Raw genomic sequence first — 17342 nt, 5'->3', positions numbered from 1 at the left:
TGCGACCCTCTCCCTGCATGGCTAATCCCAGCATGACTAGGCACTAGGCGTATTTACTCTATGGTAAAGGCTTCGGCCTGAAACGCACCTAGGTCCCTCCCACGGTCTAAGAAGGGGAGGTCTGGACACTCCCCAACCTGGCCAGCATGCAAAAGTGGCACACCTAATGTCTCCGTAGTTCCGCTCCGCTCCACCATCTGACGTGTAGCGCTGGTTGTTCTGCGGTGGTATTTTAAGCTTTGTTGTTATGAACAACTCAACATAATAATCATTTAAATTTTCATTTAAATGTTTAAAATGCATTAATCTCCAGATATCGATACAGTATTAAATTGGATGTGTTTATTTTTTATAAGTTTGGGAATTATTTCATAAATTAGGTCAATTAGGTTACGAAGTATAGTTTCCACATTGGCATTGGCGGGAACTTCATTGTGAGCAAGGAGCATTGATTTTAGTAAAGAGAATAAGCGTATATTATTTAATTGTGAAAATGCCTAACCTTTGTAATGCACCTGGGTGCAAAACAAATTATCAGGCAAAGTCGGACGAGAAAGTTGCAATATTCCGAGTTCCCAATGATGACAATGTTAGGCAATTGTGGCAGAAAGCAATTCCATGAGACAAGTTTGTACTTAAAAGATCCCATTATGTATGCGAAAAACATTTTGTGGAAGACGACATTCTCACAAAAAAAGGAACACAAAGATCAGTTCGGAAACGTCATTGGAATAGTAAGTTAATTTTTATTATTTGTATGAATGTAGTCTAAAGATTACTTATTTTTGTATAGGCCCAACTTTTTTAAAAATGGAATGTATGATGTCGAATTTTATTAATGACCAGCACAACCCTGATAATACCTGTTTGTAAGTAGTTTGACAATACACCATTTTTTATTAAAATACAAAATTTGCAAAACGAGTGCGATCTCTTCCTTAAAAAAATTATTAAAATCCCAAAATACTTTTATTCAGTCCTTTAAACTTTCCTTTGTTATCTTAAAAGGCGCAGATACGGAATTCAAACTCGTTTAGGAGTAATAGCAGTTTGTAATTTACATTACAATACCTGTGCATTCATGCGGCTATCAAAATTATTTTTGCTTGCTGTGTATGTGCGTCTTGTTTGTTTTCGACAACTTATAAAAGCGTATATATTTTTTATTTGGATATTGTAAGGCAATGTAAATAAAAAAAATTAAAAAATACGTCCCTACTATGCACCCAAGCTGAAGCGTCAACACTTGACATGAGACATGAAACATTGACGATGGCACTTATTTGTGTAGCAAATAATGTATTGTAAATGCAGGTTTGGTATTGTTATTCAAATACGTAAATCAGCCAAGTTATGTAATTTGATTCAGCCTTTAATTTTAAATGTTAAAATATAGTGTAATTATATTAAAATTCATTGCAGTGCATCAAATACTGTCGTAACTCTCTACGTTTGTAATTATGGAGTATAGGGCCACCATGGAAATAAAAAAAGTAAAAACAAAACTTATTTTACTTCCTTACATGATTCCTGATCATTCTGCAAAACGTCATTGCGATATTTCCAGTAATTTGCATAAAAATTACCTTTTTAAACGAGTGTATTTTTTAAAGTTTTATAGACATTAACAAATTAGGTTGCGGAAATGTGGCCCTATGCCCGATTATCACGTTACTGTGCGTCCTCCGGCGATGATTTTAAACTATCGTTGTATCGTATATTATTTATCTCTTGTTTGTTTTTCACGAGAATTGACAAAATCATCATAACGCCTAATGATATATTTCCACCGCAAGACACCTAGCGCTAGAGTTGAATAGCGGACGTCGAACGAACTATGGAGACAGTAAGTGGTCACTTTTATCTGGCGAGTGTCCAGACCTCCCCTTCTTAGACCGTGGTCCCTCCCTAACCCGGACCCCTCCAAAATAGTGATGGGCAGAACGGTTCTTTTGACCGAGTCGGTTCTTTTGGATCAGTTCCGTGAAATGATTCGTTCATCTCGGTCAATTCATTCTTTTCTGTGTATGGGATCTGGCTCTTATATCAGGTGTCGTAACTCGTTCATCCTTTAGAGTATTATGTACGTGTTTTTGTATTTGAATTTGAACATTGCTTTCCGTAGCCAGTGAATCACAGTTGCGTATATGAAACAAGATTATTTATATTTTATTACTTTTTAAGTTACAAATATTAATATATAGGCTATTTACACTTTAGTGACAGTAAAGTTTTTACATGTAGACCAACACATTTACAGAAAAAAAGACAAAAATTTAATACTACTACTGCGATTCAGTATGAAGAGAAACAAATAAAGTACATTAATTAACCCAAAAATGGTAAGTGTGAACATTTGTAGTTACTTTCCCTGTTATTTTAATTCATATGGTTTTTTTTTCCTAATTTGTGTATGTGAATGTGAAAAAGCGGTAAATATGTATTGTACGGATTAGCGCCAAAAAAAATCGTACAAATATGAAATAACTTTCATTATATGCTATCTTACGTCCTCTCTTCAGAACCGCCTGCGGAGATAAAAAATTCCAATTACTTTAGGAGATATCGAATTTTTTAATCTTCATTTTTTGGCGATTTTTTTTAAAAAAAAATTTAAAAATCCGAAAATACCTTTATTCTGTGCTCTTAAACTTCCTCTTTTCATTAAACCCGGCTGAGATAAGAAATTCCAAATACTTTTGGAGATATCGAATTTTTTAATTTTCATCCTGTGCACTCGTGCGACGATAACGGTTGCTTGTTTACAAGTATCATTTTTTTTTTTTGCGATGTTCCCGAACGGAGAAAAACCTAAGATGCACATAAAGTTCTGCCATTCCCGATTACACCCGAACAATTCACCTTCGGCCAACCTCGGGTTTATTTATTAATATTTCTCTGTTTATTTTAATGTAGCTATACTAACCTAACTAACCATCCAAATGGTTTTAAAGTGTTTTAATGTAGCTAACCTATCCGACCACTTTTAAAATTCCAATTCATTTTTCCTGCGCAAAAATAAATAAATCCCGAGGTTGGCCGAAGGTGAATATTCGGGTGTAATCGGGAATGGCCGAACTTTATGTGGATCTTAGGACTCTCACGTGAACGAATACATCATGTAAAAAGAAACTTACGTGAGTTTATTCTGTTCATCCTTTTTCCCGGTTTGTTAGGTCAGGTCAGCTACATTATAAATACTTTAAAACTAAACAACCAATAAAATTAATTTTATTATTTTTAATGTCTGTTAAAAGTTTCAAAGTATTTATAATGTAGCTGACCTGACCTAATCTACCTTTGTCCCATTTTGTTAGGTAAGGTCAGTTACATTATAAATACTTAAAACTATACAACATGTAAAATAAATTGATATTATTTTTAATTTCGGTTTATTTTGAAGTATTTATAATGTAACTAACCTTACCTAATGGAAAATTTCTGTTATTTAGACATTCACGCGCACACGGCAAAATATAAAATGGCGACGGTCAAATTATTACACACGTCTGGTATAGCAAAATAAGAACGGCCATATCTCCAAAAGTATTTGGAATTTTTTATCTCCGCAGGCGGTTCTGAAAAGAGGACGTAAGATAGCATATAATGAAAGTTATTTCATATTTGTACGATTTTTTTTGGCGCTAATCCGTACAATACATATTTACCCCTATTTTATTTGATCAGTTATCGTTTGCTCATGTGAACATGCGCACGCTGTGATTACTAATTCTTCAGACTCCTAAGGTCATGAATCATTTCACGAACGAATCAGACCGGGCGCGTGGCTGGTTCTCTCCCCTCCTTGTTCTGTGGTTCTCTCATCTCGTTCTCTCGTTCTTTCCGCGTTTTCGTTCTTCCGAATCTTTCAAGGTACCGGCTCTCAAAGAGCCGGATCTTTACATCGCGAACGAATCGCAAGATTTCGTTCTCTCAAAGATTCGTTCTTTTTGAACGAATCGTTCACAAACATCCCATCACTACTCCAAAATACACTTAGTTTTAGTTAGGTTAGAAAAAAAAATCGTAGGTAAATAAATATGGCGGTGTTGTTAAAGGATACTAATGGTCAATTAGGTTAGGTTAGCTACATTATAAATACTTTAAAAAATTGTGGACGGTTGATTTGGTTAGGATAGCTACATTAAAGATACGGAAAAAAAGCATGAACTTCGGGTTTTGGCTCTCTCGTCTGTGAAAAGAAGGCTTCCCATTGAATATATATATTATATATTGCCATCAGCCGCGGTCTCGTGTTCGAGATCGGGCGCAGGTCCTAGCGGGGTGGCTGGCTTTCTTAGAGTTTTCTGTTCCGGGAGGGCGCCAGGCTAGCTCGGTGTCTAACCGTGTGATGGTCGTGGGTTCGTTGCCCCAGCGTGGTCCGCTAGAACCGTCGGCGGTGGTGAAATTTGCTTCCTGACTGGGTTGGGTTGTTTAAGTTAATTTACATACACTGGTCTGGTTGTTCTACGGGTCACACGTCGCGCACGGGGGGTGCGGGGTGGACTTTTTATTGTTCACGATTGACACTGGTTCATTACATTGGGCGCGAGGTTTACTCGGCGGTACATGACTGCCAATGGGGCGTCGGAACATGTAGAAGTTTTGATTACACTATGATTACAATTACACTTGATAAAACGGCACTCTGTGGTGCTTTTAAGTACACGACTACACTGCACACGTTATTTGAGAGGGACACCTGCGTGCCTCTACGTGTGTTTAATTATTAAATTCTCACGCCAGTCACAGTCGAGAGAGAGCGTTCAATTAGCATCGGCTAATTTCGTAATCTGTAACTGGCGACGCGTGGGCCCACCTGTGCGGACCGCTACTAAATTAAAACACGTTTAATCTTGAATGTAGCCTGTGCCTGTGCACTAGGCGATTAAATAAAGTTCTGGGGTGGCGGGAGACGGCCCGTACCGTATACTGCACGGCCCCACGTAATGCTTTGTGTGGGGCGTGTTAAATTGATGCGGCTGGGTTAGGCCCTACACCGGAAAAGGACCGGGCGCACACGGGGAGTATTAAAAAAAGGTTTTGGTTGTGACTATAATTACCAGATGGACGTTCGGTGAAACAAAGAGATGCTGGCTCCCCGTGGGACGTGCGTCCGTCCCGGTCCGCGAGTCGCGCTGTACTGGCGTGCAGCCCTGGCACGAGGGGAGGGGTAAGCTCCCTGTCGCGCCAGAGTTTCTAAAGTTCCGTTATTCGTAAAAATCTATATAACTAATTAAATTTAAGTGGCTCTAAATTCACATAATAAAACATAATGATTAATCTAATATCTATATATGTTATAGAAATGACATTTAATAAGTTTGTCTAAAATAAGTTTGAATATTAGAGTCAAGCTGGAGACTGTCTGTTTCTTGAAAACTACTCCAGTGGCGAACGATAATGCTAATTTGGGGTGGTTTGAATTACGTCACACGTTTCCCTACTGAAATTAGGCTGAAGGCCGCAAGGGTTGCACTCACAGTTGTTTTAGCGGAAAACTACACGTGAGTGAGCCGGGCACTCCTACGTCGCACTTTATTAATTAGGGGCTTTTGTTTGTTTTTGATTACGTTATTATTGCGTGGGGAATTTTGTAGGCACGGTCAGTGCATTGCATGCGTAATTAGAAATGGTTCGCTATTCTCTACCTTGGGGCTGCGGTCCGCTCACTTGACTCGGGTGGGCCATGGCTAGGGGTGCTTTCCGTTAGCGGAGCCGAGTACTGGCGGGTGCAGGTCGGGCTTTGGGGTGGCCTTCGGCCGTACGATGTCAATATATTCAATGGTTACAGCAAGTGATAGTTCAGCTTGATTTATTTTTTTTTAAGTATTATTTATTTTACAATTAACTAAAGCTTTTAGCCACATGTTTACTGTACATTAGTTTATGTGAGGGAATTGTAATATGTCTTGTATTTTTAATTATGTAGATTTATTTAGTTTTTTGAACAGTTTTCACGCTGTGATGCTACCCCCACCACCATGCAAGCTCCCAGCAGCAGTAGTGTAGGCTGCAGTCTGAGGCGAACCCATGTTTCTGTGGGGAACCATCTACTTTGACATCACTTAAAGAATTTCTGGTAAATATAGTTTGTTTAACTAAAACCTTTATTTTACTTCATTTCCTACACATTCTCTGCCAGTATTTAGGTGTAGAGGCTGGGGTTAAGATTTTGAATGACATTATGGCTACTACTATAGCAAAAGTTTTAAATAACATAAAAAATTACCAGATAATCACAATAAAAAAACAGTCTCATGCAATGTTTTTCTAAATGGAAAGGCTGGTTTGTTATTTGTGGGCTACCAAGGATGCAGGCTATGGGACTTGTGGGCGCGACACCGAGGTTCTCGTAAAAAAATGGTTTACTCCTCGCTTTCACACACCATTTAAGCAACATATGAGGGGATATAAGTTAAAATTTTTGCAGCTTTGAATTAGTTTCATATTTTACCTCTGAAACATTAATTATTTAATGTGGAAAACTGAAATACACAAAATCTTTGACCTACACCACTATGTTCCAGAGCCCTACGTTCCAGAGCCCTACATTTGTTTCTTTATACTCTAAAATGTTTGAGGAAAAGTGTTAAATGAATGTAAATGTAGAGAACGTTTACCTACGAGGGTAGCTGGCCAGGTAGTCACAGCGTGCAACTGGCCAACATGCAAGATTCAGGTGTTACCAAAGAAAGATCACCATGCCTTATTGTGGAATGACAGTTACCTTCAGCAACCTGAGACACCATGATAGCACAGCTTTATGTCTGTGATATCTTTATCACGGGATAGCATTTCAGTTTCGTCTTTGCTTAACATGTGGTTTATGTATGACTTGTCCGTGTCATGTTGAGACTGTGGGTAAGTCAATAAATAGTATATGTATATAGTTGTTATTAAACTTTTTTACAGCTGGTATTGTAAGTCAAGGTGATGAGATCAGAGCATAATAAAAGGGCAATGTAAAGAGCAACAATCAGGAGTGGAGTGCTCGCTGGCAAAGAAGAGAAAGGTGCTCAGGCGTGGAGCGTGGCACGTATGCACTATAACACAATTAACATATTTATGCACTCTTATGCTTCCCCCACATTTTTAAAGTCTTATACCTCCATCTGCATAGTTTTACTTCTAATGCGTGTGGAGGCCACGCACCCATGTATTTTCTTAGTATACAACCATGAAAATAATCAATGCCTGTTGGTCTCCTAGCCTGCTACTGGGTATATTTAGATGCACACATTGCCTGTTATATAGGAATTATGTTGGCTGTTAGTTAAATAATGTTACGTGTTTGCTCCTCATCGAAAGCATAACTGGTTTTATTAAAAGAAAATCAAACAACAATCATAATTTTTTAAAATTAGTTTTTCTTATAACATTGTGTGAGCAATGCATACTAGACACTAGGCCCACATTAATGATAATTTTAACATACATTGGAAGGATTTAAATCAGGTGGAATTGGAGGTTGAGTAGGATTTCCAAACCCATTCACTCAAAATGCAATAATTACTTTTACTTTACTGCATATAGCGCACATGAAGGAAGTTAAAATTCAGCCAGTTCCCCCCTTGATTTTGTCACCAAATCCAGACAGCTTACGAAACCCAATGGCAATGAATTAATTTCACTAGCACAACTTGTAACTTACTCCATAATGGTATCAACAAACTGAAGGGCACTGAAGTTTCACATCAAGCTATTCACACAGCCAGTCCAAACATCTCGGCTTTCATGGTTCATGTAATCCTCCACCACCTAGTTTGCTTTCCAACCAATAGGTTCACTATTTGATTAGTTACAGCCCACAAGCCACCAACATGCTCTTGGTGATAGGAGCTGGTATCAAATAACAAAAACTTGCGCACATGCAGAATCATGTTATCTTTACATGTGAGTGTTGCCTTTCAGTTATTTTCATCTGTGATTATTGACAGCCAACACTTTGGCTGTCAGCAAACTGCTCATGTGTTTGTTTTGCTTTTGTGGCCATCTTAGTCATGAATAAGCATGCATTTATCGCTAGCAAGTTGGCCCTTTGATAAGAGTAAATCCACGAAACAACAGGCTTCTGATTTGTGATTTGATGGGAATTGAAGTGGTTGCAGCGAGTAACAAGTCACGATGAACATGATAAATACACCATAAATTTAGATCTTTCTTGTAAAGTAATGATTTCTTTTACATATTCTCATACCACAGTTGTAGTAAATAATATTAATTAACTAATACCATAACTACCATTTTAATGAAGGATTGACAATGCATGGAATAGCTGTATAATAAAACATCAACAAATTTAAAAAAAAATTTTACAACAAAAATATATTTTCTGTAGCAAGAGTTCACAGAGCAGTGATCTTTAATAAATTATGTTTCCATGAACACCCCGTATTCATGATCTGTAGCATGATTGAAGAAAAAAAATTTTAATATTTCAATTATTCACAAAATGGCTATAGCTTTCAATATATAATTTATGAATTTCAACACACAAATAACAGAATGTTTTCAACCATATTGTAAAAAACAAAAACACCACAAAATATCAATTTATTATTTAAGGACAATTTATTGGCACTCATCACAAACACAAAATACAACCAGCAAATACTGATTTCCTGATACCACATTTATCTGAAGGAAGTACTTATGTTTCAATTCTATTTTGTCAGTAAAATACTGTGTTGAAACTCAAGAACTTACATGAAATGCAGTATTTAATATCCCTACAAAAGGATGATGGCCTAACATGAATTAAAATTTGTCTATTATTATTAACTTGTCAGACAAACTTTAATAATATTCAAATACAAAACTATATAAACTTTCTGCTTGGACAGTTTATTTACATATTCACAATTGTGGTAAGAAATATATCAGCAGTACTCTTCTGGTGCTTAAGTAGAATCATACATCAATATAGGCCACATTTCCAATAATAAGGGGCAAGATAAAGTGAATTGCCACAAAACCACATAAACACTAATTTTTTTGCCATGCAAGTTAATAAACAGTGTGACACTGAAATGCCAGTCAAATCTCGGAAAAAAGCAAAATTTAAAAATAACTTTATACAAAGCACTGAAATTTTTTTCTTTAAACAAAACCAAAATCCTATTACTGTATGAATTTTGTTATACCGTTTATTAAAAAGAAGTTTGGGTCAAGTGGATTGTAAAAACTAATATTTAAATTTTTTTTTACAATTCACATTGTATTACTTTATCTCCACATTTCAAACTCTGGGAAGTACTTTAAACACATAGTAAATGTTTGCCGGTTTAAGTTTTGTTAAAAGAAAAAAAAAAATACATAATTTGATGAAAATAATATTAACAAAACATTTTCAATTCTTACGTGTAGTTTATTGCACCTGAGAATAAATAAACAGCCAACATTAATGAAAATAATACAGTAAACCCCACTGTTAACGACTACCTAACTATTACGAACCATCTTCAGGAACCTTCTCAGTAGTACATTTTCTAAAGATTCTTTCTTTTTGGAAATTGTCTCCTATAAAAATAAATTTATATTTAATTATGAAAACTTGTTAATTTTGTGCCAGAGATGAAAGAACACGGAATTGGTGCAAAAAAAAAAAAAAAGCATATTTTGACATACAGGGTTCGGGGAGTGGGTCAATCAGTTTGAAACGCTTATCACGACCCTATCCCCAGAAACCACGAGGGGTCGGGACAACAGAGGTTTTACCGTACCAATAACATCGAAATCTTTAGAAAAGCCAATGAACCTCATCAAATGAAAAAATAAGAAACCAACTTATTATTTTATTCCTAGTTACCACTTTCAGTATTAACTATACAATATCTGGAAAAAAATCCCTCGGGCAACCTATAAATACACTCTTTAAATTTATTTAATTAACATTTTAATGTTTCAAAATATAATTTAATTCTTAGCTAATTTTATGTGGAAAAAAAAACAAACTAAATAATAAAAACAGTACTTTATAAATGCAAGTTGAGAATTCCACGGTTCACCATTTGCTTCAAGAGGCTAGCTTATGAAACGAGAATACCGCCAGTGCGGTGGACAGACCCGCGAGGCCCTCACTACTGGTCCTCCGCCCTCCACCACTGCACGGGCTTGCTGTAGATCCTCCGGACCTTGCGCTGCAGGTCCCTCTCCAGCGCCTGGAGGGTCTTGGTGGCGACCGGCTCCGCCAGCATCTCGTCCAGGTCGACCTCGTCGCTCCGCGCCTGCTTCAGGAGCCCCGCGGGCACCCCCAGCGGGTTGAAGCCCGGCTCGTCCAGCAGCTCCTCGAAGAGGGGCGTTATCCTGTCGTCTGGGTCGTAGCCCTGCGACCACGACCACCGAGAACCACCCGTCACAACACTGTTCCGAGATCACCAACCACCAAGAACAAGCTGTCAGGGTACTTATAACGTAACACTGTTCTGATATCACCAACCTGTTTTGTGCGAGTAAATGTGCATGCATCACCTATCAACTTCTTGCTCCCGCTGAAACCATTTCGATGAAATTAAACGTGTAGGTTTTTTTTTCAGCTTACAAATTTGACTTTTGTATTGTGCGTGTGACGTGCGCATGCGAACACTTGCACCTCACTTAAGCCCTAAAAGACAAGCTGCACAACTTAAGTATCTCGAAAAATCATGTCACACAAAAATGTACACTAAAACACAATAAAAATTTTATGAATATGATTTGCTATGTTTTTAACTAGGATTTTACCCAAGAGCAGTGATGTTTCATAAAACATTGTATTTTATATAACAGAATTTAGTGAAATTTAATATTTCATGCAGTTAAAATAATAACAATTTTGATTTGCTTTAGTTCACAAATCTGGCACTTTAACAGTGATGCAAACTTTCTGACACACTCATCAGCAATCATATTTATTTATTCCTACAATAAAAAAAAACACACAAAATCAAACACAATAACATTTATGCCAGAAACTAGACACTATAAATATTTAACATACTGATAGTCACATACATGCAAAACATTTATAAAAAATATTTAAAAATTTTATACAAAATAAGATAAAACATTATACTGATCTAAAAACAGCTTATTCATTGAAAAGAATTTATATATGTGTATAGGCCTGTGCGAAGCTTCGACTAAGCAAATTAATCAAACCAATTTTTAATATTTCATTTGACTTTGCCAGGAAATTTGCTGTTTGTTTTATTTGAAGCCTCAGTTGTATTGCAAAGCTTCGCATCTGATGTGAAGCTTCGCATTTGTTGCAAAGCTTTAAAACATTGAAAGCCTACGATTTACTTTTGAAAATATTTCTATTTATTTGCTTTTATGAATGCTCATTAATAATATTATGCATGGTTATTTCATGAATTTTATCGAATAATGTTACACATAGAGCACAATTGATCAATCATTTAATCAGTTCTAACATTACAAAAGTATATATCAATAATATATTTTATAAAAGAAGTGTATGTAATACAGCTTCGCAATTCTATTTGACTTCGTGAATATTTTAAACATTAAATTTGATATTTGCTTCATATCAAAAAACTAGTATTCGCACAGGCCTAGTACATGCCCCCCCCCCCCCCCCCAAACCAACTACACACACAGACAGTTAAACAGATAGTAGATGCTAGGTAATGCAGGTGACCAGCTCACCAGTCAGCCCGTTCACTTGTCTGCGTGTGGTGTGGTCCATTACCGTTAAGATGCCTAATGCAATATTAGCAACGGTGCCACACTACCCCTCCCCCCCCCTCTTCCCTCCATCACCCCTTTTCATCAGTCCTTTATAATTGAAACCCAAGAAGAACCCTCTTGTGACTCTGGAGGGATCGGCATGTTCCCGGAGCCTCGCTTGTGTGGAATGGCGTCACTAGTATGCCATTTTTCTGGGAGCTTCGAGGGTCAAGTCAACCCTGATGACGCGACACTTCAAAGGGGTGCAAGACCAATCCAGAAGGGGGCTGAGGGTATAAAAACAGCGACCCCAGCCTCTGAGGCAGTTAAGTGAGGAGGGTGAGTGACCCCTTGGTGAGCGATAGCGGACGACGAGCGACCGATCTCGTGTGCAGAGACTGGTGCATCAGGTCTATGTCGTGCCACATATGAGCGTTAGTGCAAGCTTTGAATATATATACTGTATAGAAGTTGCGAGTGGATAGGATTTACTCTACGTTTTTCAGAAGCGTATGATGAGCAGCTTGGGAACTTCACCGCTGCAGTGCGCTGTCGTAATGCCCTGTATCGTCTTAGTTGTTATTTACACGTTAGAGCGCAGCGCTGTCGCCTGCTGTCATACCCCACACCCCTCATCCATCATTCACTGCAGCTCAACGTCGTTCAACGGGAGGGGGAAGGGGTGTTTGAAGAGTTCGACACTTGTCCGCTAGGGACCACCACATGTCGATGCCCTAGAGATGGTGGCGATTGCGGCGGTGAATTAACCAACTACCTCAAAACCGTATTAGAAATTTTAACCTTGGCTGGCGACTTCTATACAGTATATATATTCAAAGGTGCAAGGCAGTGTGTTGGGACAGAAATGTGAGGTACGAGATGAGCAGTACGGACAGCCACTATCAAGCAGAGCTCCAATGGGGTCAGTCAACTGTGGACTAAATGAAAGAGTGCTTGATTTGTGAACAGACATTTTAAGTGTTGTAATTTAATTTATAGTGTTAATAGTAGTAATAATTAAAACTGTATTTAATTAATTGGACTATCTTTTTCAAACTTGTTTTACCACTCGTAACAATATTAATGGTAGTACATTAATGGATAAATAGCTTAAGAAATACCAAAGATGTAACAAATGAATTGCCAGGCAATGAAAGAAAAAAAAAACTAAAGAAAATATTACTGTGATCAAACTACTACTAGCATTGAAGAGATTAAAAAAAATACCTGCCTCGCTTTTTGATGACATTTTTTTCCCTTGATAGCATCGACAATTATCTTTGCCCAAGTTCACCCGGCAAACGGTATCCAAGAACGCCATGTGCGCTTTGTATTCGGAGCTGGCAACATGTCTCGCCAGCGCCTTGATCAAGTCCAGCACATACTGCGTTGTTTCCTTGTTCATGTTCTTGTAAGGCAGTCCATTCAACATGCAGTACATGAATTCATACACTGCCCTGCAACAAAGATGATAATCATAATATCATTTACCCTATAGTTGCACAAGGGCTAGAGGTGAGCTTAAATTTAAGAATACCCACTAAATTTCTCCATGATAAGTAAAGAAAAAGGTAAGTGAACAAATCATCCCCCAAAGCAGCCTACCAAGTTTGAACCAGACTCACCATATATCAGTAACACACCAAACATTGAATTTATATGTCTTGGTTAAAGGTTTACACTCTCAATCTCTGAAGTTTCACTGTCTCAGAGTGGTATTGAATTTGTTAGCAATGCATTGTGTCATCATTCCACTGACTTGTAATGTACAGAATCCATATTAACAAAACATAGCCTTGATCAAAATGGCAAGATAGGTAAAAGTCAATATTTTTTGGTCCACTTGCCAGTTAGAGGCTATAGTAGGCCTATAATATAAGGAAATATATAACATTCTAATTAATATCTTTATGATTAATACAGAATAATCATAGTTTCATTAAAAAAGTGGTATCTATAAATATTATGGCAATGTATACAAGGAAAAAATCCTATGCATGAAGGGAAAAAAAATTAACACACAACGAACAATGTAAGAAGGCAGGAGCAATATGTGAACACACACTGACATTTACAATGGTACTTGAATTCGGACTGGATTTCACCCCAAATAAGCATTGTGGCTATGCAGTGCTTCTTCTGATAATTACCTGGCTGTTTCTGCCTTCTGCCCCTTTTTATGCTTTGTTTTGATATGGATGACCTAGTGGTTTGTGGAGACCCTCTGTAACTGTGTTCCCTAAAACCCATTGCACTCACGTGGGGAAGGTCAGCTACCACATCATAACATAACATAAGTTCTGTTGCCTTACACTCCCGTGACTAATCGTGTGGCAAACAACCATATAAAACTAAGAAAAATTATTATAGGCCTAGTCATATTAATTGGAGCAGGAATGTACAGGAGAAAACAGATACAAAAATAATTTGAGTTCAGTGTGATTCAAACCACAACAATGTAACCCCCCTCCTTCCCAGAAGTAGTCAAAACTACTAATAATCTGCAGAAACTTACAGTACCAGTACACCAGCACTTTCACCAACTAATGTTCCATACCATGTGTAGACATTAACTCCTTCGTCTGGGGTTTATGACACACGCATATCATTCGTGATTTTCAGGGTAAGATCACAGCCAGCTATGGGTAAACTAGATTTAATGATGACCTCATGAGAAATAACAAACACACACTGCAGTGGTTTTTCAAAGAGTGCACTAGGACACACTGGTGTGCCCTAGAAGATTTCCGGGTGCACCCTGTAGTATTCTAGAAAAATGTGCATCCAAATATAAAAGTAAAAATTGTACTCTTAACATACTATTTTCTTATGGATATAGGGATTGCTCTTTTGTAAACATATCATTATTACCGTATTTACTCGTGTATAGCACGCCCTCGTGTATAGCGCGCACCACGATTTTTGCAACAAATTCCAAAGAAAAAAAAATTGAAAATTTTTTTTCCCATAAATAAATTTTACTAACATTTTGTGGTACCTGATTATTTAAATTGATGTGTGGTGATGCGTCAGGAAAATACTTAAACTCTGCTATGTAGATGAAAGATAATGAAGCGCTGTATCGTCACAACTGGTACGTGGGAGGGAGGGAGGGAGGGAGGCGTGCCGCGCTACGTTGCTAAGCTGGCGCGGAGAACTAGATGACTCACCGGTCGCTACTGGGACGAGGAATGGAGGAAGCGAAGAAAGTAAAGGGGGGGGGGGGAACTGGTGACAACATTCTCTCTCTCTCTTTTTTTTTACTAGCTTCTGAGCTGGCTTTCTGTAAAGGGGGGAGGTCTAAAAATAAACAAGAGACCATTATGTGCAAGCTTGCATGCACACGTGTGTGTGTGTGTGCTGTGAGTGTGTGTGTGTGTGTGTGCTGTGAGCGTGTGTGTGTGTGCAAGAGACCAGGTTGTGAGTCTGTGTGTGTGTGTGTGTGTGAAACAGAGGCCCTGTTGCTTGTGCGTATGTGTGGGGGCTGGCCAGAAACGTCACCCGTCACCCGGCAGTTAACGACTTCCCCAAACTTTTTTTTCCGTGTATAGCGCGCATCCTTATTTTTTTCCTTTACTTGAGGGTAAAAAAGGGCGCGCTATACACGAGTATATACGGTATGTGTTATTTGCACGACTCCACAGGTTTTGCTCAAACAGTGATTTAATTCAGAACACTTTTTTACTGTTTGTAAACAAGCCTGAATAAACTTAAAAGTAAGTTTAATTTTTTTATTGTATTATTTTTTCTGTAATATTTGAATTAATCATCATAACATATTTCTCAGAAATTAGTAATATGGTGTGCCTAAAATTATTATTTGAACCACTGATACTGTAATAACCCTTTGTTCTTGTGAACAATTAACTGTAATACAAAATCCTTGGGAATAGTTCTTAAAACTAACAATAGCTTCGGAGAAGACCTTAAGAAGTGAGTGTACGAGAGTGTGTGAGGTGTGAGTGTGTGTGTGTTTATGGTTTTTGTGTGTGTATGCTTTTTCTGTTTGTGTCCATATAATAAACAAACATTACACAATACAAATGTGTTAAGGTCTCTGTACCTGAAATTGATTCCTTCACAATCCTCGGGCCGTGGCTGGATCTCGAACAGGGAGATGTACTTGAAAGCTTTGCCGACCAGGAAAGACCTCTCCCGTAGCGATGCGGGCATGTTCTCCTCGATCAGCTCCAGCCACTGGTCCAGCGGTGCCTTGCTGGTGTTGTTGGGGTTGATGTCGCGCTCCAGGGGGATCCGCCCCACCAGCTTGGCGTGCTTGGTGATCTTCAGCCTGCCGTTGTCCTTCTTGCTCTTGCACACCCGCTGCGCCAGCTTCAGCCACGAGCGGATGTAGGTGCGGATCTGGTTGGCCGTCCTCGTCGGCACCTCCGCGCTCAGCTTGTCCACGTCGTCGTGTCCGTACTTCTTCATCGCGTGCAGCAGCCGCAGCCGCTCCTCGAACTTCCACTCGCCCATGGCCAGAGGTTCTTCCCGCAGCACGTCTCGCTGGTTGATGGGTCTCCTCGAACTCCTCCGAACATTTTCGCATACGTACCTGGGGCGAGTATTTCCTTTCTTTGGCTGGACAAAGAAAAATCACAAAAATATTTCCAGTTAAAAATTGGAAAAAAATATTTTTACCTATTTCTAAGCACAATAAAAAATTATGGGTCAAATTTTGAAACTAGCAAACCCATTAAATTACTTTAAGTAATAAAATTAGGTTAAAAGTGTTAAAACACCATTTTAGCATGCCATAAATTAGATGATCGTGAAATGCTATTTGTGAAGACAGCTTTACCATCTCACCCTCATTCAAAAACCAAAATACTGGGGTCACTTCAATCATGTCACGATATCAACGTGATGGAACTAAGAAAAATTTATATTGCAAAAGTTTTTAAATAGAAATTTTGTTGTGATAATGGCACAAGCGTAGCTATATCAAATGGTTGGTTAAGCCCCAATTATGTTAGGCGAGTTTATTACAAACTCAACAGGAATAAATTGTGTGTATATGACAATCACTTTACTTTAGGCCGTCCCAATTTGCTGACAAAGCACTCTTTCCCCTACTACTGATGTTAAGACAGTAAGCTGTTTAGCTGTCCCAACTCGGAGAGAAGACGCAAAGGACTGAGAACAAAACTATTTACACATTTTCTCATCCACTTTTTAGCAGCAATTGTGAGTTGAGAGTGTAATCAACACTCGGGTTGTAATGAGTTTTGGATTGTTATTAAAAAATGTAACAAATTATAATTTTTAAAATTACTATGTAATAAAATTTTAAAGGAACGACTGAGGAAGAAAGTCCACAAGGTTAGCAGAGTGCAGTAAAGGGTGAAAGTCGTTTGACAGTGAGCCACAGGGAGAGTGTAAAGAGGCAGAGTCCTAGGTGCAGGCCTTACATAGTTATTTATTCACACGTTCACGTCACGGTACTTATTTAACATGGCACAGCAATAAATTAAATGAGTAAAATTATTTATAAACACATTAGTTTACGTAAACTTACCATTATGTAAAATTAAGTACACAACACATTTCTGACAAAATTCAAAGTACAATAAACATATCTGCAGGATAACCACATTTACAATATGTAATTCTCTCTTAATACGCTAAAATTATGTTCTATTATTTGTGACTGAATTTACTATGTTTTT

General features: G+C 38.0%; 1 protein-coding gene and 1 long non-coding RNA gene across 3 annotated transcripts; one reads left to right on the top strand and one right to left on the bottom strand.

Annotated features, from left to right (window-relative positions):
- Positions 1-2353: 2353 nt before the first annotated feature.
- On the top strand, positions 2354-10697 carry LOC134542496 (uncharacterized). Its single transcript, XR_010076803.1, has 2 exons — positions 2354-3137; positions 10149-10697. It is a non-coding gene; the product is annotated as an uncharacterized LOC134542496 (long non-coding RNA).
- On the bottom strand, positions 8556-17323 carry LOC134542492 (uncharacterized). Of its 2 annotated transcripts, none has more exons than XM_063386832.1 (4): positions 17192-17323; positions 15737-16254; positions 12901-13130; positions 8556-10328 (listed from the first exon to the last, which is right to left on the bottom strand). In XM_063386832.1, exons 1-4 carry the CDS (start codon positions 17192-17194, stop codon positions 10027-10029), a joined length of 1053 nt encoding a protein of 350 aa, XP_063242902.1. In that variant the 5' UTR covers positions 17195-17323; the 3' UTR covers positions 8556-10026. The 2 variants fall into 2 exon arrangements, with proteins under 2 accessions (XP_063242902.1, XP_063242901.1); XM_063386831.1 differs by having other exon boundaries at positions 12905-13130; positions 17192-17285.
- Positions 17324-17342: the final 19 nt, after the last annotated feature.

Source organism: Bacillus rossius (assembly GCF_032445375.1).
Source record: "Bacillus rossius redtenbacheri isolate Brsri chromosome 4 unlocalized genomic scaffold, Brsri_v3 Brsri_v3_scf4_2, whole genome shotgun sequence".
NCBI lineage: Eukaryota > Metazoa > Arthropoda > Insecta > Phasmatodea > Bacillidae > Bacillus > Bacillus rossius.
This window is presented reverse-complemented; position numbering and strand designations above follow the sequence as displayed.